Source organism: Athene cunicularia (genome assembly GCF_003259725.1).
Source record: "Athene cunicularia isolate RWA chromosome Z unlocalized genomic scaffold, athCun1 chrZ_part1, whole genome shotgun sequence".
NCBI classification, from domain to species: Eukaryota; Metazoa; Chordata; class Aves; order Strigiformes; family Strigidae; genus Athene; species Athene cunicularia.
In genome coordinates this window covers 32,293,175-32,314,999 of record NW_020799142.1, presented here as the reverse complement: position 1 = coordinate 32,314,999, position 21,825 = coordinate 32,293,175, and the positions used below count along the sequence as shown (strand labels likewise).

The 21,825-nt window shown below is 46.7% G+C and overlaps 1 protein-coding gene across 1 annotated transcript; it reads right to left on the bottom strand.

Annotated features, from left to right (window-relative positions):
- Positions 1–571: 571 nt before the first annotated feature.
- SIGLEC15 (sialic acid binding Ig like lectin 15) lies at positions 572–8,746 on the bottom strand. The gene is made up of 4 exons (XM_026865999.1): positions 8,695–8,746; positions 5,620–6,003; positions 3,140–3,499; positions 572–693 (listed from the first exon to the last, which is right to left on the bottom strand). Exons 1-4 carry the CDS (start codon positions 8,744–8,746, stop codon positions 572–574), a joined length of 918 nt encoding a protein of 305 aa, XP_026721800.1.
- Between the last annotated feature and the right edge of the window lie 13,079 nt (positions 8,747–21,825).

The following is a 21,825-nucleotide window of genomic DNA, read 5'->3' as shown; positions in this document are numbered from 1 at the left end:
TTTCCTTTCTGCTCGGAATCCTCTTGAAAGTTAAGATTTCTTTTAAACTCTTAAATAAGGAGTTAAGGAGTAATAAGAATAACAAAAAACACAGCAGAAATTCCAGTAGTGCTTTTTTTCACAGCCGGTATTTAAAACACAAAAATAGTTCACTTGCTGGCCCTAGCAAGCTGCATGTGGTTTGACAAGTGGAGTGGCGAGAATCGCTTTGTGAAGTAACATTTGAAAAATGCCAAAGCAAAAATATGTGAGAAAATGGTAGATTGTTACCTGCTTCTAAGCATTATCTGACAGCACAGAGGTTGGTTAGAACTGACATCCTGTATAGATCCTCTTCTGCTCTCCCAGCTCCATCCCTCTTTGTTTTCTCTTTTTTTCTGTTTTCCCTTTAAGGGCTTCTCTTGCTTGTAAGCACGGCAGCAGGGATGGAAGTCATGCACCTGCAAGGCCTGTTTGACCTTGAGTGCATCAGTCATCGTCAGTCTCATGTTCAGTGGGAAAAGGCACCCTTGAACAGGGCGGATGGGAATTTGAACTGTGCGAGCGGGTGTGGATGAGACCGCCCAGGTCCTCAGCTGTGTCTTGACGCTCGTCTTTCTGTCGGCAAAGTCTGGCTGCCGCCGTGTCTGCGGTCAAAGTTCTCGTAGGTGGAGTCCTGCAGCTGTGGCCTGGCAGTAGAAGGAGACGAAGACTCTTAGACTTTTTGAGTGGCTTCAGCTAGTAGTTAGGAGTGTCAGAGTAAGTGTCTGCAATTCTGGCTGACATGGATCCTCCCTTCTGCAGCAAGTAGCTTTTAAGTGTCTGAATTGCATCTAATGTTTTACATACTAAAGTATCCAGAATGATCTACACTGTTAGCATTAACTACTAGTCCTGTCCTGCTGCCCAGAGCCTCAAGATTGTGACAAACTTCCCTTGAGAAGGATCTTCTCACCTACAGCATGGAGGATCTTGGTTTTTAAGCTTTCATCTGTGTATGTGTCTATACAAATACAGTCAAGGGTGTGGTATGTTTTAGACACTGTTAAATCAGCAAAACTATGCTTTTACAAATAATTATTACAAATGTAAACTGTAGGATTAAATTCATCGTTGCCTCTTTGGCGGTGTCCCAATGCTGTGTGCTTGACTGTTCTGCTGAAATGATCATCTTTGGGTAAGGTGAGGGAAGAGGCATTCACATAAGGGTAACTCAGGTTGGAAGGGAGCAGCCCTGAGCAGGTGTCATTATACTGACATATTATTATAGTATATATAACGTGTGTATGTGTGTATATATATATATATATATATATATATGTGTATACAGTATTACACGGCTTCTTTAGGTTTAGCCTGAGGTTTGATTTTGGTTTTTAGTTTGATTCCACCCCTTCCTCCCTCCATCTTTTTTTAGCTTGTCCACCACAGCTGTCAGGAGTGTCCAGGATTGGTGATGTGCTGGGCAGTGAGAAATGCCAGGGTTACTGTGGGAGTGTGGGATGGATACCAGCCAAAGAATGGGGCTCTGCCACACCTGAGGTGGCTCTGAGGTGGGCTGGGTACCTTCTTCCACACAATGTAGAGCTCATCATCTTTGGTGTGGGCATTTTTACTGCCCCATTACGAGGCTGGAGTGCAGAGGGAGAAGATTTCTGTGGCACAGGTTCCCCTCTCTCGTTCATCCTTCCTCAGCCTGTCCCAGACCCCATCCCAGCCTGTTCCCCTTGCCCGTCCCTCGGGTGGGTGGTTCTTTTGCTAGTTTAATGTGGCTTCCTACCACGCTCTGGGCCTACAGCCCACCTAAACTTCTGCTAGCCCTTTGCTACTACAGTATCTGTGGTCTCTCCACCCTGCTGCCCCAGCCCCTTGTCCTCAGGTTGGTGGGGTCTCTTCTCAGCTGTACCCAAGGCAGAGCCTCCTCTCAGCCCTCACCAAGCCTTGGTCCCTCACACTGTCTTGCCTGGCCATCAGCCCAACCCTGTCTTTGTCCCAGGAGCCTGCTCTCAGGCCGGAATGTTGTTGCCAAGACCAAGGGCACGTTGCATTTTTCTCCTTAGTCATATCCACCTTCCTGCTGGATAACATAAGTGGAAGGTAAGACCTCCTTACCGGGCCAGGCTGGGTGGAGCAGAGGAGGGACCTGTGAAGTGGGAAGGAAGATGTGAGTTAGCAATGTGGTTGGAGTGAGCTGTGGAGCCAGGACTGACCTAGAGCTGTTGGGAAGCTGCACTGGAGGGTGGTTGTGACACTCCAGTGAATGGGGAGAAGACCTTTCATCAGGCATGTGGTCCTCTTCATGGGGGTGGGAATTAGGCCCTGGAATATAAGGAGCAAAGCATTTTTGGTTGGTCTTACAGGTTCTACAGCAGAAGAGGTGACTTTTGCAAAGTGTTGTCATCAGACTGCCCCTACAGATGAGTCACAGTGATGTGACATCTCACCCAGCCTGAGAGGCAGAGCCCAGCATCCCTCTTGGTCCCCTCCTCCCCATGCCATCACATAGCAGGGTGGTGGGCTGGGGGCCAGCAGCCTCTGGGTTTCTTGGGATGTCTCCTTCCTCGGTTCATGAGCTGATTCTCATCTCCTATGAGCTGTGGTTTCCTTGCTCTCATGGCCTTGGTGTGGTTGGGAGGTGGGATTTCGCAAACGATGGGGGAGCACCCAGGTAGCAAGGCTGGGGGACTGAGGCAGGTGGTCAGTAAAATGAGGATGTCCACCCCAGGAGATTAAACTGTTGTGTGGGATGCAGTGAAGGTAAATCCTGCCCATGGCTACAGGGGAAGAGGCAGAAACTAGTCTGCTTTAAGAAAGAAAAAAAAAAAAAATCTGGTTGTGTAGGCAGCAGTTTCTCTGCTAGTTGCCCATCTGTTAGTTTAACCTTTCTCCTCGGGTGCAAGGGAACTCCTCTCTGTGTTTTCCAAGGTCCCTTCCCTAAAGAGAACTCCTGACTGCAGACTGAGACCAGCTAGCCAGGAGGTCCCTCTTACTTGTTTCTAATGGTGAATCTAAGAACATCCTTCTAGAGTGGGAAATCATAATCATTTAACCCCCCCTTGCAAACAAACCCAACCCCTCCTTCCTGACTTTCTCTGCCACATCGCATTGCTGGTTACCGGTCTGATGGAGGAAGACTACCAAGGGAAAGAGTGATACGCACCTCCTCTTGAGAAAACAGTGAAGCTCAGTATCACCAGCAAAATGAGCACTTTAATTCCCAGCGGCACAAAGATCAGGATCAGGAAGAAAGAGGTGTTGGATGCTTTGAATTTATAGAAGTACACAGCCCCCTCTGCTCTCCCGTGGCTGTTGACAGCAGTACAGGTGTATTTTCCGTCGTGGGTCAGGTACCGGAGCTCCTTGGTGACACGGTGGTTCATGCTGGTGATGGAGGTGAGGTTGCTGTAGGGTGGTCCGGTCCAGGTCAGAGCGGGTGCTGGCTCACCCTCGGCGGTGCAGCGTGCCTGGAAGGTGCGATCCCCGTTGGAGCTGACGGTGATGTTAATGATCCTGGGGGCAGCTGCAGAAATTGCAACAGGGGAGGGAAAATGAGTCAGGCTTCAAAGGCAGATCTAATGCAAAACACCTTGGTCTTGGTGGACCCTCAACATGTTACATCAGGGTAGCGTTGGGATCGAACCTCCCCTTCCTTCTTTTTCTTGACACTTTCTTTCCCTAGATTTCCCCACCCTGCTGTGTTGGATAGAGGAGCAAAGGGATTCACCCAGCAAAGCCTGGGTGCAAGGACGTGTACGCTGTGTTTTATCCCTGTACTGCCTTACGCTGTTTTCTGAGTTTTGGTCAGCTTCAGCTGTTGTGACCTTCTGTGGTGGCAGATGGCAAGGCACTGTGCTGCGGCAGGGTGATTACCTTTGAAGATGGGCTGCTGTCTGCAGTTGCACCGCGAATCGCAGCCCAGTGCTGCCCGTGACGTAGGCACAGGTGCAGCTGGTGACCTTTTTGGACTGGCTGCATCTTCACATGGTCCAGGACAAGGCAACCACAGTGCTCTCCTGACAGCTTCTTGTGGCTCTTCCTTCAGATGGATTGATCTGCTTGTGTAAGCCCTTTGCTCAGTGCCTGAGACTTGCCAGATTTGGGGAATTATTGTCAGGGAACATCGGCATTCCTTGCTACCACCTATTTTTGATTTTTTTTTCCAACCCTGTAGCGACCACCCCACAGTTGGTGTAGGTTCCTGGTTACTTTGGGGTAGCACACCCATGCCAAGATACGGTATGCTGAATTTGTAGCGATTGTGTGACTGAGTGAACGGTGGTGAAGATCATTTTTAGGGGTGTAAAATGCTGAGAGATGTGCTGTTGAACATGTCATCTTTGGCCTAATCCGCTAAGGATATGACCAAGCTTCTCTTACCCATCAATCCTCTCTTCTTGGGCCTGTTGTCCCATTTAATGCATGTGGTTCTGAAAGGCATTGTGAAAACTGAAGGGAACTAACAGAAGAAAAGCAGGAGTTCAGTACTGATTTCATTTTTTGCCAGGCAAGACAACAAATACACAGCTTGCAACCACCTACTGCATATCTTCCCCCTTGCCTGTGTAATGCAGGAGGAATTTGATGCTGGAGGACTGATCCACAAGAAAGATAGCTGTGTTAGTTGTGTGTCCCATGGCTGTGTTTTGGTGTCTAAGTTAACATTTTAAGCGTTATTTAACCCCTCCCATTCATACCGCCAGGGCCCATTCCTGAAGAAGGGTGCAGCCTGGGTACCATATCTGTGTGTGTTATCATTCCTCTGGTGTTAAAATCTAGGCAGGCCCTGAGAGACAGATCTGCTGCCATCCTGCCCTGGTCATGCTGTGTATGTGGGTGTTTAGGAACTGCTCCAAGTGAAGGAGAGCCTCAACTACACAGAACTTCCCAAGCAGTAACCGAGCTCATCCTTGGGTCCCATCTGGATGCCCACAGTGCAGAGCAGGCGTAAAGCAGTTTCAGTTGACAACCGAAATCATCCAACACACGGGTGTGCACTCACGGGTAAAGTCTGAGTCTGCTTCTGAGACCACTTGGGTCTCCCAGCGCTCCCTTGATCTGGGAGATGGGAATAGCATTTGACTTTTGTTTATTTGAGCTGTTTTTTTTCAGGTTGTTTGTAATTACTGTTTCCTGCTCCAGAGAAGTCTGGACCTATGGCACATCAGTACCAGGTATCCTGGCTTTCCAATCCCCTGTTACCATCCAGGCCTTCTCGTGCTTGTGTGTGCTAACGTGTGCTCAGCACCCAGGCTCTCCAGTTTAGGTTCTGTTGAAGAGGATGTCTTTGACCCCACCAGATGGGCTGCTGACCCTCCCGTGCCTCTCTGCTGCCTGCACAGCTCCTGTGCTGCAGGGGCGGAGTGGGATGTCCAGAAGTTGGTTGGCTCTTACCCCAGCAGCCAGAGCCTGGCTCTTTCCTTACCTTCCTTGCCTTGTGCTCATCGCCTGATACTGGAAGTCTGTGGAAGGCAATGAGTATTCCCTGCCCAAATGTTATAAACTATCCACAGAGCAGGGAAAGCCAACCTTTGGAAGACCATCTCAGGTCAACTTCTGTTACCATCTCATCAGTTTTCACATCCTGTGGCTCTCGTTTCCCTACAGGAGGCTTTGCCTTGTTTGCCTCTCACGCCCTCTTACCAATCAAATGCAGCTTTATCCCATTCCTGCTTTCATACTTGTCGTGGATATCTCCAGACAACTCCACCCGGCAGAAGTATCTCTCACTGTCATTCCAGGTCAGATTGTCAATCCTGATGGAAAGGTCCTTGTGCCGGGGGTTGCCAAGCAGTTTGTATTTGTTTTTGTAGCTGATGGCAGTTTTACAGAGCTCACTGGCACTCTGACTAATGCACTTGAAAACTACCGTGCCATTGTAAGGTTCCTTGATCCTCCAAATGGCAGTGAGGGTCCGGTCAAATGTTTTGTAGGGGTGTGTGAAAGTGCAGGGCAGGATAGCCATCTTCCCAAGTTCACCAGTAACATCGGATGGGACGTGAACGGACCAGCCATTGGACAGCACACCTAGAAGCAAAAAGAGATGATCAAGGCTGATTTATCTGGGGTGTTTCAGAAGGAAGTTGGGGCATCCTTCCTGCATTTACTCTCTTGTTGGTCAGAAAAGGGATGCTGTGTGCCCGTGGTGGGCCCTGTGCTGCTTGATGTTCTCGCTGAGGACTTGCAGATGATGGAGCAGCCCAGATACTGCGTTTGTTACCAGGCTGCAGCAGAGCTCAGCAGACTGTCTAACTCATGTTGGAAGTGATTTAATTCCTAATCAGGCCTCTGTTTGTCAAGTGAATAATAACACCTTAAGTTGTGTAACAGTCTTTTGCCGTTAACAGATGTTTGTGTGCTTGGAGGAACAGACTTCTTTTTTTTTAAAAAAAGAGAAAGTTAAGATAAAAGTTTTGTATGTATTCAGAAATCTGGTGGCTTTATGCACTGAAGTGCACAGTAGGTGAAGCAGCCCCACATTTGAGCGCTCGCACACACACTCCTACTTTATAATATTTGTTACACTGATGCATTACCCCTGGGGAAGGCAGCAACAGCTGATGTTTCTGATGATCAGTGCTGCTATCATCACAAGGTGGCATCTTACTCGTAAGCTGAGACAGGAATCTCAGTGAAGACTTGAAGATACTCATCTTACAAAGGCTGGTGAGAACAGCAAGTTCCCTGTATCAGCTCCTGTCCTAGGAAGGAGGATGCCCTTGACAGTGCAGAAAGCATCTCCCCATTAGCAGAGCAGGTTGTTACTGTGTGGACTCTAGCTGACAGTATCTTCCCAGATAGTGAGGGAAGTCCTGAGTTTTCCAGCTGAGATGTTACCAACAGTTGGGATTTTTCTCTCTTGGCTAAATTTGGACACAGTAAATCCTAGTGCAGTCTGAGGAGCTGAACCTCACTGCCACCAGACCCAGTCTGATAATTTTTGTCCAGTGACAAAAATAGCCTTCGCCTGAATGGATGCTCCCCACCTTGAAGTATATAGGGAAAACTCAATGTCTCATCCGTTTATCTTTCCCAGGAACCAAGATCATCAACAAACAACACCTGTAGGCAGTACTTTCCATACTGGTATGTGTAGCTATCCACTGTCTTGCTAATTACAACAGCTGCAGCACCAGGTTGTGGCCTCAGGAACGTCTGTGGCTATGTTCGTGTTTTATAAAACTCAGTTGATGACTTCACGAGATCAGGAGCTTTTCCCTCAATAGCTGGGAATAGCTGCAAAAAAAGTAAAGGTGTCCTGTGCATCATTGCCACCCATCCCTGGTCTGTCTGGCTTCACTGTGGTCTGTGGGCATTGTCAGCTGTTGGGTTACTTGTGTAAACTCCAAGATAAGACTTGTTGCTTGTTCGTATATCTGGTCACCATGACTTTTGACAAATACTTCGGTGGCGGTGCAGCTTGTATTAATCTGTTGTGTGCTGCACAATAGACAAAAGCCAGTGTAGGACCTGTTCTTGCCATTAAGTTATTCATCTGGAATCAGTGCCAAGCCAGTATTTTGATTACTGAGATCTGGAGTGTCAGGCTGCCTTGTCGTTTACTGTAAGATATGAGTACTTTTTGCATCCTAGGTAATCTATATACTATAGATAATCTATATACTGAAGCTCCAGGAAGCTCATAGACTTTGAGCACAAGGACACCTGGCAGTAAAAACAGAACATGCTATTTCTTTCTAGTTTATTTAATGTTATTTTACAGCATGTCACTCTAACCCTTACTTTTGGAGAACTACAGATCATGTGCTTTTGAGTACATCATTTGCTTTTCTCTGCCACCTTTTTGGTTTGCATCTAAAAAAAATACAATCTTTAAGAACATTCTTTCTAGCACAGAAACATCCCCTTGCCTTACACATGAGAAATAATTTTTAAAATAAGTGCTTCTGATGTTATCAGCTCAACTAATTTCTGTGGAAACACAGTTTGCCTAGGTTGAGTGGAGGGAGTTGGCAGCATCGTGTATAATTTAACCTTAACCTTAAAGCTTCAGCATGGTAGGTCTTCCATGGCTTCCTCTTGCTAATATGCAGCCTCCATTTGTTCCTGGAATTGAAGCTCTCACAAGAAACAGAGAAGGTCATAGGAAAACAGCCTATGCACCTTACAGGAGGTAACTCCTGAAAGGAATTGTCAGGTCAATGTATCTGCTAGCTGTCAATGGAAAGGTCATGAAGACAAGATCAAGAGCTGGAGCCCATCACAGACACTGTCCTTGCTCTAGCAAACACTGTTTGACAGTATATCTAGGCAAATCCCATTGAGTTTAATGGAATTTAAGTGCATACTTGAGGTTAAATGTGACCTTAAGTGCTCAGTGCACTTAGAGTCTGTTGCATAGTAACTCCTAGGAGTGCAAAACATCACTTGTGGGTGGTGAATGGAAATGCCGCATCCAACTGACAATGCAGGGGGAAAGTTAGATGAACTCCCTGCACAAGTTTAAAAAAAATAAAAAATGAAAAAAAAAAACCAAACAAACCCAAACAGAGACTTCTCTGATAATTGCAGAGTCAAGCCTTTTGAGTTTTTCCAGTATTCTCACATGTATCTGGAATTTCAGGATTCTTTTAAGCAACATGATGGATGTGAAGTTCTTGGAGAGTTTATTATAGCTGGTCCTTCCCCTGGAATTTTGACTAGAGTGAGAAGAAAAGTCCTGATCAGACAGGGATTCATAGCAGGCTCAGAACTCACCCTTCTTGGAGATACGAAGGAGGCACAGGAGAAACAAGCTGAACTCTCTCATGCTGGTTGACGTTCTCCACTGAGGTGTCTCAGCAAACCAGACCCTCTCTACTACATCTGAGCTGCTGGTCTTGCCGGTCACAAAAGGTTTTTTCCAGGCATGGAAGAAGTTGTGGTTTTCCTCTCCTTGGAGGGAATGACTTGTCTAGCTGAACGAGCTCTGGATTCAGATATTAATAGATCTGTGGTCAGTCATGTGAAAAATACACCAGAGGGAATCAGGGTATTACCGTTTTCCAGCTAAAGGAAGGGGCCTGCAGCTTGGGGCTGTGAACACCCATTCCATATGTGTGATGGGGAAAAAGGGGGGTGGCTTTCAAGTGTTACCAACTCGCCAGTCTCGAGGAAGTCCTTGCCATCTGCCTAGGGAGGTGGCAACCGAGACCCTTGCTCTCCTGGCTTGAGGCAGTTCCTCCTCCCGAACCTGGAGTCTGCAAGCCGGCTTGTGCTTTAGCCCTTATGCTTACTGGTTGTTGTCACCTCTAGGTGTAAAAAAACAAAACAAAACAAAAAAACCCCAAACCCCAACCCCTCCTTTTTGGAAACCATCTGAGCCCTTGTGCCAAGGCTCAGTGGTGGCAGAGCGCTCTGGTGTCCCCTGGTACCCTGCTCCGTCTGGACTCCCATGACCCTGAGGAGTCACAAGTCGTTCTCCTCCTTCTTAACCCACATTTGAAATAAGCTGAGCTCCGGCTTTTGCTCAGAATCCTTGAGCAAGTGCTTGCTCTTTCCTTGTGGTTTTAGCGCGATTTACTGTGCAGTCTGCTGATCTGCAGAGCCTGGGGCGTGTGGAGAGCTGACCATCCTACACGTCATCTCCCGGACAGCGATCCCGTGGTGCTGTTAAATTTACCCTCGGAGCATGTATTCCCAATCTGGCTTTAGCCTGAGGTTTGCCGCTTTTGCTTCTGGCCAGAGGATGCCTGACTCCCTCTTCTCATCTCGGCAGCTGTGCTGCCCGCACGATTCCGTGGGCACCCGCGCCGTGGGTGTGCAGCCGCTGGAGGGCTCCCAGAGTCAACGTAAGGAGATGCTGCCGCCACTTGCGCTGTGACAAGAGCCAGCGCCTTCCCCCAGCAGAGATGCCAGGGCTCCCCCTTTGCTCCTCACCTCTTCACCTTAAACTTTCCACCTATGTTCCCTTCTTAACAAGAGGGACGTGGAGATTTGGTAGTATTAAGCGTGTTTGCTGCTTTCTGAACCCTTTCTTTGTTCTGGTCAAAGAGTGTCTGTGAAAGGAGGGATTTCTGTTTTCCCAGGCTTTTTGGAGGAGTCTCTGAGAGTACCTAGCTATTATTTACGGTGGCTCAGACCTGTTGCTACTCAGCAGAAGGTGTTATTATTTCAGCTGATGACTTAGACCCCCGCTCAGTCCCTGTGCATATCTATGCATACCTCAAGCAGGAGGATGAGGACCCAGCGCTTTAAATCCTTTGCAAACTGTCCTTAGTAGCGATAAAAATTAGTGCAAGCCATTGCCAGCAGTGAAGCCTGAGCTTATGGGTGGTGGAAACAACAAATAAAAAAACCTTATCCTTATCCCATCCGTGTTGTGTGCCTTTTCTGTGTACCTTCCCATTTTCCTCCGTTTACTGTCTGATTCTATTTGTGATGTAAACTTTTTGGTGTTGTGACTGTCATTAAGCATTTTGCCCCTCGTGGCACAGTGGGGCTCCGTGAATTGAAGTAAAAGATTGAAGTGAAATCCGTGCTAAAAACATGTTGTTAGAGTGAAGCAGAAATGATTAATGCAAAGAGTGGCTGTGGTGAACACTTAGCATGAACCTCTTCCTCTCAAATTTTACCCCAGCGTGTCCTAGACAAATATCTGGTAAATCAGTGCAGAAGTATAAATCCTTTGAGTTCTATCTCTGGAATGATCTTCTTTTCAGACAATGAGATGGCTATTTGCAATGAAGCATTTTAAATGTTTAAAATAGAGTTGAAAATGTATAGCTGAAAATGTTTATAACTATTTGAATCAGCCAGAAAATTTTATAAACAAAACTGTCTGCGGCTATATGATCCACAGTATCTCTTATCGGTGACTTCTTCCATTTTGTGCTTATATAGTATCTAAGATTTCTGTAAAGAAGGATGCTTCTGGTCCAACACCAAAACCAGGATGCCTTCCGTATTTGCTGAATACTAGTTTTCTTCCTGGTAAATCTTTTTTATTAAGGGCTGTAGGTAATGACAGCAATTATTGTGCTATTTTAATATTTTCCCTCCGAGCTTGTACAGAGGAAACAATCTCAGATCTGGCCCCAGAGACACCCCAGTTTCTGGTGCTTTCTTGTGCTATGAAAATATATGGAATCTGGAGAAGGAGAGGAGAATGGAAACTCGTAGGTTTTCACAATCAGAAAATGGATCAACCCATTCAAATAAAAAGAACCTGTAAATAAAAACTAGAGGAACCTGTAGATACAAGGAAGTAGCAATCAAATATAGGCCAGAAGCAAATTTTCAGCCAAAGACATGGAGACATCTGCCCTTCCTACCAGTGGTACGGCCAGCTCATGCCATGCTCTTGGGCAGCTTGAAGGGGAGCATCTCATATACCCCTCACCTTTATGGCTGAGTCTGGTCCTGTGAACAGCACTCTTGGGATTTTGAAGATTGCCTTTGGAAGATGGTACCGACTAAATCAGACTGCCTTCAGCAAGAGCCAACATCAACTTTTCCTTCCTGGGCTTTGCCTCCTCTGTCTGCCCAGAATACAGGTGATGGCCTCATGGGCACTGAGAAAGGCGAGAGATGTACGGTGTCTGGGTGTTGCTTTGACTCTGTTAACCATGTGTTAGTGGCACTGTAAGGAGTTATGTACCATACCCCATATAGGCTGCAACTTAAAAGCGCTGTCTGATGGAGAAAGCACAGAAGAAGGGGTGACTGGTGTTGAAATAATCTGATCGAGATGGCTGTATCTCGCTAGTGTGAATGTTTTACACGGCCAGCAGCATTTCCCAGTTCTTTTTTGACTTTTCCCAGCTGCCAGGCTTCTTGTAAAGGTGAACCTCTTGTCGAGTGTTCATCTCTCCTAACTCCCTGAGAAATTCCTGCAGTGTTTTGTGATAGGTGGTTCACAAAACTTGGAGGGCAACCCAGAATCGTGCCAGGATGATTTCTTAGCAGATGTGCCCTCCATTCGTGATACCCGTTGCACCACATGTGTTGGCAGACAGCAACTTGTTGGCAGAGCCCTTTGGACTTGTAAGAAGCTGCTTCATGGAACCTTGTGTCCTTCTCCATTGACCACCGTGTTAAACTGCTGTGATCTGAGCATCTGTCTGGTCCTGGGGGGTGGTGATGTCTGCCCAGGTTGCAGCATGTAGATGGAGATGAGCATGGCAGAGCTCACGCCTCCTGGTCCCAGGTTTGTCACTGAGAAACTAAGCAGTTATCTTTCCTGTGTGACTGTACCTGTACAGATAATGCACCCTCTTATTCAAGGACCAGAGTGAAGCTGGTTGTTCCCCCTCCCTCCCTTTGGGTCTTAGTTTCAGCTCCAAGGTTTTCTACTTCAGTTACTTCAGTGGCATGTGTAAGTCCTGCCCCTAGTCCTTTGAGTGTGCCAATCTGCACATGTTCGACGCAAAAGCCTTATGTTTTGTCAAATCTGGCACTCTTCCCTGAAGGGATTGGGTCTGTGAAGTAGCTGGGAGGTGAAGCTAGGAGGGCAGAGGAATTTTCCCTCTGACTGGTCTTTGCCAGTTGAGCAGGAGAAAGCTGAACCATGGTCCCCTTCTCGGGGACCTGCTGTGGGCTGCTGTTCTCCCCTGTGAATTCTCTTGATCCTCACCAAGCTGGACGGAGAAAAAAATCAACGGGTACACCTACAGTGCAAGGAAAGTAGGAGGGGTGGGAGGGATGGAGGGTGTCAAAGCCAGACACTATTCCTGTAGGTGACACTGATCCCGCTTGCTGGCATTGGAGGTTGCTACAGAACATGGTCACCACTGCGTCAAGCTCCTGCTGATCCAATTTGAAAGTACAGGTTCAGGCACTTGCCTGTGGTGTTTGTTCAGCCCCTTACAAATGTTCCTGACCTGGGAAACTTTCCTGGCTGCCGTATCATCTGGAGCTGTTCTACCACCAAAGCTGCAGTGGCGAATTGATGGAGCAGCAATGGGGGTGCTGGTGAGCCCTTGTTGCCTCTGGTGAATGTCAGCTAAAGAAAGTTAAATGAGTGTTAGGGTAATTTTCTCCTAGTGGGCAATTACTGTATGAAAAACATAGCTTGCATCTTGTTACGGGTAGAAAGGGAAAGTGGAAGCATCTCTTTAGTAAGTTGTTGTTTGTTGACTTCTGTGGTCACATCCACATACTGAGATGAAGGTCTGATCTCCCAGACCCGTGTGTTTCTGCCCCTGTCGATGCCTGTTCAAAGTCCAGATCTGCTGTGACCATGAAGAACTGTGTTTGGAACACCTGCAGACTCACAGTGACACGGTGTGCTTAATTTTGCCCACACCAGGGTAGGTCAAAGCCTGTGAGAGAATGAGCCTGTGGCCATGATAATGCCAATGTCCACCTCCGGGCAGCAACAGAGCTCAGGTAGGGCACCTGTTTACAACTATCCTTGCAAAGTGGTGTTGTCTAATCTCAGCACTGGACTTGGTCCCAGGCTTAGCCAATAGTGTAGATACACCTCATTTAATCACTGTTTTGCCCTAAAATGCCTGATGTGGCCATTTAGAAAGGCAACCCTGAGAGACCTTTGACTCACAAGGGATATATATGCACTTGCTTCGTGACAGCAATGGAAAGTTTTAGGACTGAACACAGTGCTCCTTGGACCCATGTGAACTCACCAACCACTGACTGTCCTCCCCTACCCTGGTCATCCTGTCATACAAATAATCACTGAAGGTCTGGTCTCTGTGTGACGCTGGGATTAGCCTGAGCAAGGGGCTGAGCCAGCTGGCAAAACAGAGATGCTAAACCTCTCCTTTAGCCTAATCCAAATGACGTGTCTGATTAAGGGTGCTTGAAATGCCAACAGAAGAGAAGACCCTGCCTACCCTTCCTACTAAAAGTGAGCATGTGGAGATTTATGTGCTCTGTCTTTCCCTGCTGAATGAGCGCAGCTGGTGATTTAAGAGATTTATGCTCTTTTAGCTGTAGATTTGATGGCTCTTCTCTGGGATGAGAGCTGCGCTCCTTTAAGCTGCAGCTTGGAAAGGAGTGTGTACTGGCTGTACCCATCAGTCCACATGGTATTTGAAGCAAGTCCCGAACTTTCCTTTGACACAACGCTCTCAGCCCGTGAAGCAGTGGGACTGAGGGCACGGTCTGAGCTGTGGTCACCACCACCTCTGTGGTGTCTCACTTCGCAGGGTCAAAGCAGATTCAAAAGACCTTAGATTTAAATCTGCAGCAATGAGGAGAAGCCCTTCTCTCTAGGATCTATCTCTGGAGAATACCTCTCTGCCTCTTGGTTTTGCTCACACCCTGCCTTGCCTGAGATCCCTTGGCCAACCTCTCTACAGTGAAGTTTATTGTGGCATCTTCGCCCAGAAACATACCATTCTGTTGTCCTTTGTCCTTCCTAATGTCTGACAGCCTATAGTGTTTCAGTGCTGCAAATACGAAACAACCATAATGTTGTTATTACTGGCTTGGGGTTTTGGTTTTGTCTTTTTAACCTTGGTGCCCGAAGCTTTCATGCTCCTGAAATGTGATTAAGCCTACACTGCTCAGCCGTTTCCCCTCACTTGCTGGCAAGCTCCAGCTGAATTTCTCCCCATGGCATTATCTGCTGCTGTGCAGCTCCAGGAGTGCTTTGACTGCTCCTCAGCTCACCCACCTATAAGCATCAACCACAGGTTTTCCATCCTGCACGGGTATCTTGCCACCATACCTGCTCTTAAATATGGTCCAACATGTGTTTGAAAGTGATAGCTCTCAAGGGTGGGTTGAATGGCCAGGGGAGACCACTGCACCATCTAATCCAACCTGGTATAATAACTTCTAGTATAACATAGATTGTTTTCATCCATTTTCCCCTGAGCTGAATTCCAATACTTGGATTTGATGTAGGTACCGAGTTACCATGTGTGGTAGGAAGGAGTGAGGGAGGGCGCAGTGCCCACAGCCCCTGTCCAGACAGGCTGGGCAGGTGTGGGAGGGAAGGTGAGTTGCAGAGATGAAGCCAAGCTGCTGAGGTAATGAATGAGGCAAGGCTGAGCAATCACTCTTTCCAGTGAGCTGTGTCCAGAGGCAATGTTCTTGACAGCCTTGACCTGATTGTCCCAGGATTGTCTACATCACAGTTAAATCTGCAACTGAGTCATAGGCAGAGGCAAGTGTATCTTAAAGGCATTGTAGACACTTTGGCCTTTAAGGGCTGCAAATAATTTCTGTAGCTAGCTCATGACCTGTATGGAGGGCAAGCAGTGTGCGTACTATGACAGAGGAGACCTTTACTTGACATCTTGGCAGAGCCTGTCAGTGCAAGATCAGCTCCTTTCTAGTTGGGACAGGAATTGGATGAAATAAAGGCAGCAACTCTCTTTGTCCTGATGGAGTGACCGGCCCCTGGAAGAGCCAGGAGAAGGGATCATTTTTGCTCTCTATGGCAATGGTTCCCCAGAAGGCAGATTGAAGATGGGATTGTGTTCCTGTTTGATCTTATTTGGGGTTGTTCTTCTAGAGTTTGGTTTGCTCAATGGGTGTGGTGTTTTGATCCATGCAGGCAACAGGGCTGGATAGGACATACTGATGAAGTATTGCTGCCTGTGTGTTTACTCCTTACCTTGAACTCCGGAAATATTTCTGGTTGTAAATGGAACATTTAGGGGCAATAGATGGCAAACCGTTTTCGGCACTTCTCCCGCACGCTCAATCCTGCCTCCAAACCACACCACTCCGCATGCCTGTGTTGGTGGGTGCCCAAGGCTGGCAGTTTCTCTGAGACTGAGATCTGCGGGGTTGGAAGATCCTAGCGGTAGAAGTGCCAGGGAGAGACATGTGAGTTGTAACATATAAAGTCATTTACTTTTGCTTCCTCTGGTCTCTGATGAATTGTTCCCAAAGAGCCAGTCCTAACACTTCCAGGCCAACGTAACCTTTACTTAATTGCACTATTGCCATAACCTCCTATGGCCCTTTAGATGCCAAGTGAGATAAGGCCCCTGCCTAGGGGAGCTCACGCTCATTAACAGTGATGGATTATGACATTGACTCCTGGGATTAAGATCAGAGGCTGATAACGTGGAGGAGAAGTGTTATGGGGAGTGCATTGTTCTTATCAGTTCTCACCACTCACAGGGTTGAAGCAAACAATAGATCCATTTACATCACTTAGTACACCCTGCTACAACCCTGCGTGCAAGTGGCTGTTGACTCACCGGCAGGACCTTGTTGAAGCTCAATGTTCCTGACCAGGCAAGATCAGAAGGTGAAGTTGAACCAGAGGAAGGAACATGCTTGACACAGAGGTCGCAAAGTGAGGGAAGCTGAGGAAACATGGTGGGAAAGTGGGGTGAAGATGACAACTTGGGGTTGGGCAAAGATGATGCTGCAGTGTCAGAGAACAGCAGAGCCTGGGAGATGAGGGCAGGATGGCCCTTCTGTGAGGTGGACAGTTACATACAGTCATTTCTCTGTTCTCCAATCCTGGACCCCCTTTATGGGTTGTGGCCTTTGGCCATGGTCCCTTTTGCAAATAGATTTCATTAAAGCACGGTAGGATGGAGCCAGGGCATCAACAAGATGAAATTTGATCACGCTGCAGGGTAAATAAAATCCCGGTAGTGTAAAGCTGAGAATCTGGTAAAGCAGGAAGGGAGGGGAATGTGCTGGTTAGGAGTGGACATGATGAATGGAAGGAGCAGTTAATGGCACTTCTTGGCTCGCAGGGCAGGCGGGTTTCTCACAAATTTCTGCTTGTCACATGACGTCCTAAGAGGCCTTAGCTACATGAACTAGAGAGGTTCTGCTGTCCTTGAAGGCCAGCACTTCCCGGGGTTTCCACAATCCACTTGGGTTGAGTATGAGTTTATCTTGACTTGTTTAAAAATCTTGGTGTGCCTTGTTGCAGCGTGCCCTTAAGTACCTAAAGGAGTAAAAATACATGACCCTAGGTTGCCCATGTTGTAGTTTTCAGTAGTAAGAGGCAAAGGAGGTTTCTGTTTCTGTTAGGGAGCTGAGTGGCTAAGTCCATCAGCTGGTAGGCTCTCAAGGAGTAGACTGCAGGTGACTTTGTCATAGAATCACAGACTGGTTTGGGTGGGAAGGGACCTCTAAAGGCCGTCTAGTCCAACCCCATGCCATGGGCACGGACATCTTCACTAGGTCAGGTTGCTCAGAGCCCCGTCCAACCTGGCCTGGAATGTTTCCACCTCTCTGGGAAACCTGTGTCAGTGTTGTAATACAGATTTTTATCTAGCCCATATTGATGAAACAGAGCCAAGTTCTTGCAGGCAAAAGACTTTGTAATAGATAATCATACAGTAGAAAGATTAGCCCATGGTTTAACAAAGGAAGGAAGAACAGGCACGTGTATCTTCTGATGTGCCATCACTCATGTGACTGTCAGGGTTGATTATTTTGAATACTCCAGGTCTTTAGCCCTTTTTCTCTGAGCATATAAATGATTCTCAGTTATCCTTGAATGCTTTTGGATAGGTTCCCAGAAGAACTTAAATCCCGTATGGTTTTGTGACATGTCTGTAAGCAACTGTCTTCTCCAGCACTGGTATGTGGTTGCCTCTCCCATGATCAGGAAAAATCTGGCTGTATGTATTTGGGGAGCATATGAACAACTCCATGCATCTGAAGTCAGAGCTGTTTGGGTGCATTTCTTTTGTTGCTGGCTCACAGCTTGATCTAAAAGCACGGGTTACTGCAAGGGTTACAAATAGCCATCATTCTTTGAAAGGACAATGGAACAAATAAACGTGCAAAACTTGCTGGCATGATTATGGGTCACGTCTCAAATGGGGCCTCTGTTACCTCCTTAGCTTTATGACGTAAATCTGCGACATACAGGTTAGCACCCTCCACTGGGAAAAGGATTGTTGTAAGGACAGTGTGCCTTTCCTGCACGGCATTCTTGCTGACATTCTTCCTCTGCTATCGTAGGCTTCAAAAATCCTTGGCCTGCCATGTGCTCTAGCTTGAAGGGTGGCACTGGTTTCGCCTGGCTGGTCTATGTGAGTTCTTGTGGATTCCTGATTGTTTGCAGGACTGACACCCCGGGAGGCAGTGAAACGCTCACAGCTATGGGTTTCAGCTGTACTGGAAAGGAGCTGACGGGTGGTTTAACATTCTGTGAAGGACCATTCCACATGATCCCAGCAGAGTTAAAGCTGGAGCTGTGCAGACTGCATCCCTGTTGTGTAAATCCTTCTTTGGCACCGGCTGCTCCTGAACCTTGCTGGTGCTGAAGATGAGAGTCAACTTCAGCTTCTGAGAGCTATCAGTCAGGGGAAAGATGTTTTCCTGGAATTTTCACTGCAGGCAAAGTATAAAGCAATAAACATTTTTTTTTTAAAAATTTTTTTTTTTTTTTTTTACTAAAGAATAAAGCTTTTGATATTCAGTGGAGAACGTCTGGATGTCTCAATCTAACTGAGCCCATATCTCAAGCACATTAGATGTAATTTATTCCTGTAACACCCCTCTGCTTCTTTTCAGCACATCTGCAAACATCTCAGGGATAAAGATAGATCTTATTTTCTGCTGTTCCTGCTATTCTGCTCTTAATCCGGAGCACAACTTTTAGTTCACAGCATCTATCATTTTCTATGTTAGTGGGCATTTGCCCTTTCAAAACTAATCTCATTCTTCTCTCTCTGCTTTGTATCAGCTTTCAGCCTTTAACTTTGGCTCAGTAAAATAAAAAATTGTTACATGGCAAATTCTTCCCAACGCTGTATCACTCATGTTTTGGCTAAATGTAATCTCATGCTCCATTATGTATAAAATCCCCACTACGTTTTGGATGGGCTGGTCTGTCTTCTGCACTGCTGTGTGGATCCTCTCTTTCCTGAATCCGTTTTTGGGTCTTTTCCAGTTAAACTAGTGTAATCGAACAGTTGTCTTCTGTATCATGTAGATGACGGGTGATCAAACGGTATGTAATCTGCCCACATGAAGCCTTTACTGAATGCCTCTGTGATAGTTTTTTTTGCTGTCCTAGCCCTCTGGGAATGCTGCTCCTGTACCTGGACAGAGTACATCTCTGGTGCTGTGGACTCTTTTGCCAGGTCACATGTCTTTCATCATTCTTCACCCCACAGAGATGAAATCCTATGCCTTTAGGTGTTTCGGAAGAGAAATGAATGGAATGTACTTTCCTACAAGCTGCTGAGGGCAGCAAGGGTTGAGTGAACTCCAGCAAGAATCCTGCTCATGGATGCCTTATGGATGGACACTGCTGTGACAGGAATGGGGGTTGAGGGAGCCCCAGAACAAGCTCTAGTAGGAGGGTGTTGTGGCTAAGGATATTAAAGAGTAAGTAAAATTCAAAGTGTTTGGTGGTGGTGGAGAAGATAGAATGCTTCCCCGGAGGGGTGCGTGCCCATGTACATCACCATCAACAGACTGCAAGCAAACCGGGAATGGGAAAATGAAAAAGGGAGGGAAGGCTCAAAGAGCCATTCATGGTGGGATGGCCAAAAAGGGAAGGGGTTGGTTGGGACAAAGAACAGAAGCTTTGGGACAATCCCTATGGGCTTGTTTAATTGACTTTTAATTGTTCCAAATTATTGCTGTGTTCCTTGTCTCATGGGAAAAAAACTTGGGTTCATTACACATAGCAAACCTCCTAGCTGCTCACAGTGCCTGGCAGAAAAGTTACACACAAAGGTGCACCTTGTTGCTAAGCCGCCACCACACAACACTTGCTGTTAAGTGGGATTTATCTCTCCGGGGAGGGACAGTTTGTATTTTGAAGAAATTCTGTGCGTAGGTAGGGTTGAGTCACCTACACAGTCTAGATAAGGGTAAGCTGAAGATAAGTGATCTGTTGGGTTATGCTGAAGTAAATTGGAGAGATGTGTCAAGGGGTTTATTGTTCTGGATCTTCCTATTCAGGTGAAAATTGCTGCTTTATGTGCAGCGAGTGCATGAACATAGGAAAGGGTTGTATCTTCCTCTGGCTGAGAGTAAAGTCAGGACATTCCAGGGAGCAGGAGGTGGCTGAGGATCCTGCATTTGCTGTCAGATGCTGCCACTTATTGTAGGTGTTCACTGTCGTGTGAGTAGAGGAAACCAACAGAAAGGAAAGGCAAGATGTGGATGAGCTGGGAATGTGTAATGAAATATATATAGGAATTCCAAATATAGGAAATTTTCTTATATTCTTGTCCTGCAGACAAGAGAAAGTTCAGGTCAGGGGAGACAGGTATAACACAAACTACTACTTTTGTGGCCTGTTTGTCATCACTAACAAAACCTCATCTATGTTTTTTACCCACACAAAAAGTGTTGAGCATCAGGATAGCTAATGAGATGAATGATCAGTTCACTGGGGCTGGCAGGTGAGGTGACATTTCTATAGACAAGCAGTGAAGAGGCCTTAGACAGATTCCCCTTGACTGCTTGCTGAGAGTCTTATTTTGGTTTTTAGCATCTCAGCACAAATAAATCAATGTTGTATTTGTTCTCCCATGAAAAGTTAAACCCCAGAAAATGTTGCAATTTGAGCGTGTAGTTCCATTCTGTATTTTCAAGAGCAGTAAAGACCCACTCGCAGTTTTATTTAGAGAGGAGGCATTTTCCACTTACGAGTGATGTTTTTGCTTTCTCCAAAGTAACGTGGCTTTCCACCTCCCTCTCTCTTTCCTTCTGTGAGAAACCAGGGTTCAGAATCACAACTTGAAACAAAACTAGATGGATTCTGCTCTCCTCTATAGGATCTAACTCTCTGGAGTGTGGTGCTGTATAGCATATGAAGGGTCTGTTCCCAGAGAGCAGGAGTGCTGGGATCCTTCAGTCATCCATCTCTTAACCCCCAAGTGTTTTGCTCATGATTCACTGGCATGACCAGCGAACCAAGAGAGCGTCATGGTGGGCAGGGAGTTTTCTGGACTGCCTGGTAGAAAGGCTTTGGGGAGAGTGTGGCATACTTAGAGTCTTTGCCTATTTCTTAAGCTACCACCTAGAATTAGCCCACTAGGCTGTTTCAGTGTTTTCTCAGGAGCCTTCCAGTGCTCATGACACAGTAGGGTAGAGAATTCAGTCTCTGTCCAAATGAGTACACAATGTGAGATTATTAGAGCATATAGCAAGGTAGATAAGGGTAGTATCTGCCTATGTGGTATGGTGCTGAGTACAGGTACCCGTTCAGGGCAGAGAAAGGAACACCACTCCTTCCTCCTCTTGTGTATGTGGGTCAGCGAGCACGCTCTGAGATGCTCAAGTGTCCTGCTGAATTAGACCTTTAGGCAAGTTAAGAGGAAGGAGCACTTCATTCAGGAGGATTATTGGCCAGGTGTGGATGGCTCAGGATTCAGATGGTTCTAGACATCTCCAAGAGCAAGGAGCTGTGCACATGGGTGTTGTCACCTCCCAGGACGACAAACTTACTTGTTGGTGTATGCGCATGAGTAGTCATCCAGGCTTTTGTTAGGATCAGTGTAGTTCTGCTCAGTAGTGTCCATGGGGTCTAGAGAATGATTCAGCATGCCCTAAAGTTGACCTCCACATCTGGCCAGCTGAGTTGCTGTCTGGACTCCATGGACTGCATTGACTGTATCTCCATTGGCTAGAGCAGGACTTTGACACTTAATACACATGTAGATGGCAACATGTAGACACCTAAATTTAGTTTTCTTTATCTGTGGTCCTCTGGTTGCTTTATAGGTAACACATAGTTAGGCAGGAATTTTGAGGATCTAATCTTGAATTTAGGCTTAAGCTGGGTATTAGCCAATGCACAGTCATGTCGTGCCTCTCGGGAGCTGTTTCACTGTGGGCCTAGAACATTTGTGGATCCACACTCACAGCCCAGATTTGTCCCATGTAGCTTGGTTGTCATTAAAGCAGGTGTCTAGTTGCCCTCAGTTCCTTCTGTGGTCAACAGAGAAAGATAGGCTGCTCCCACTTGGCTAAATATTTTAGAAAGTG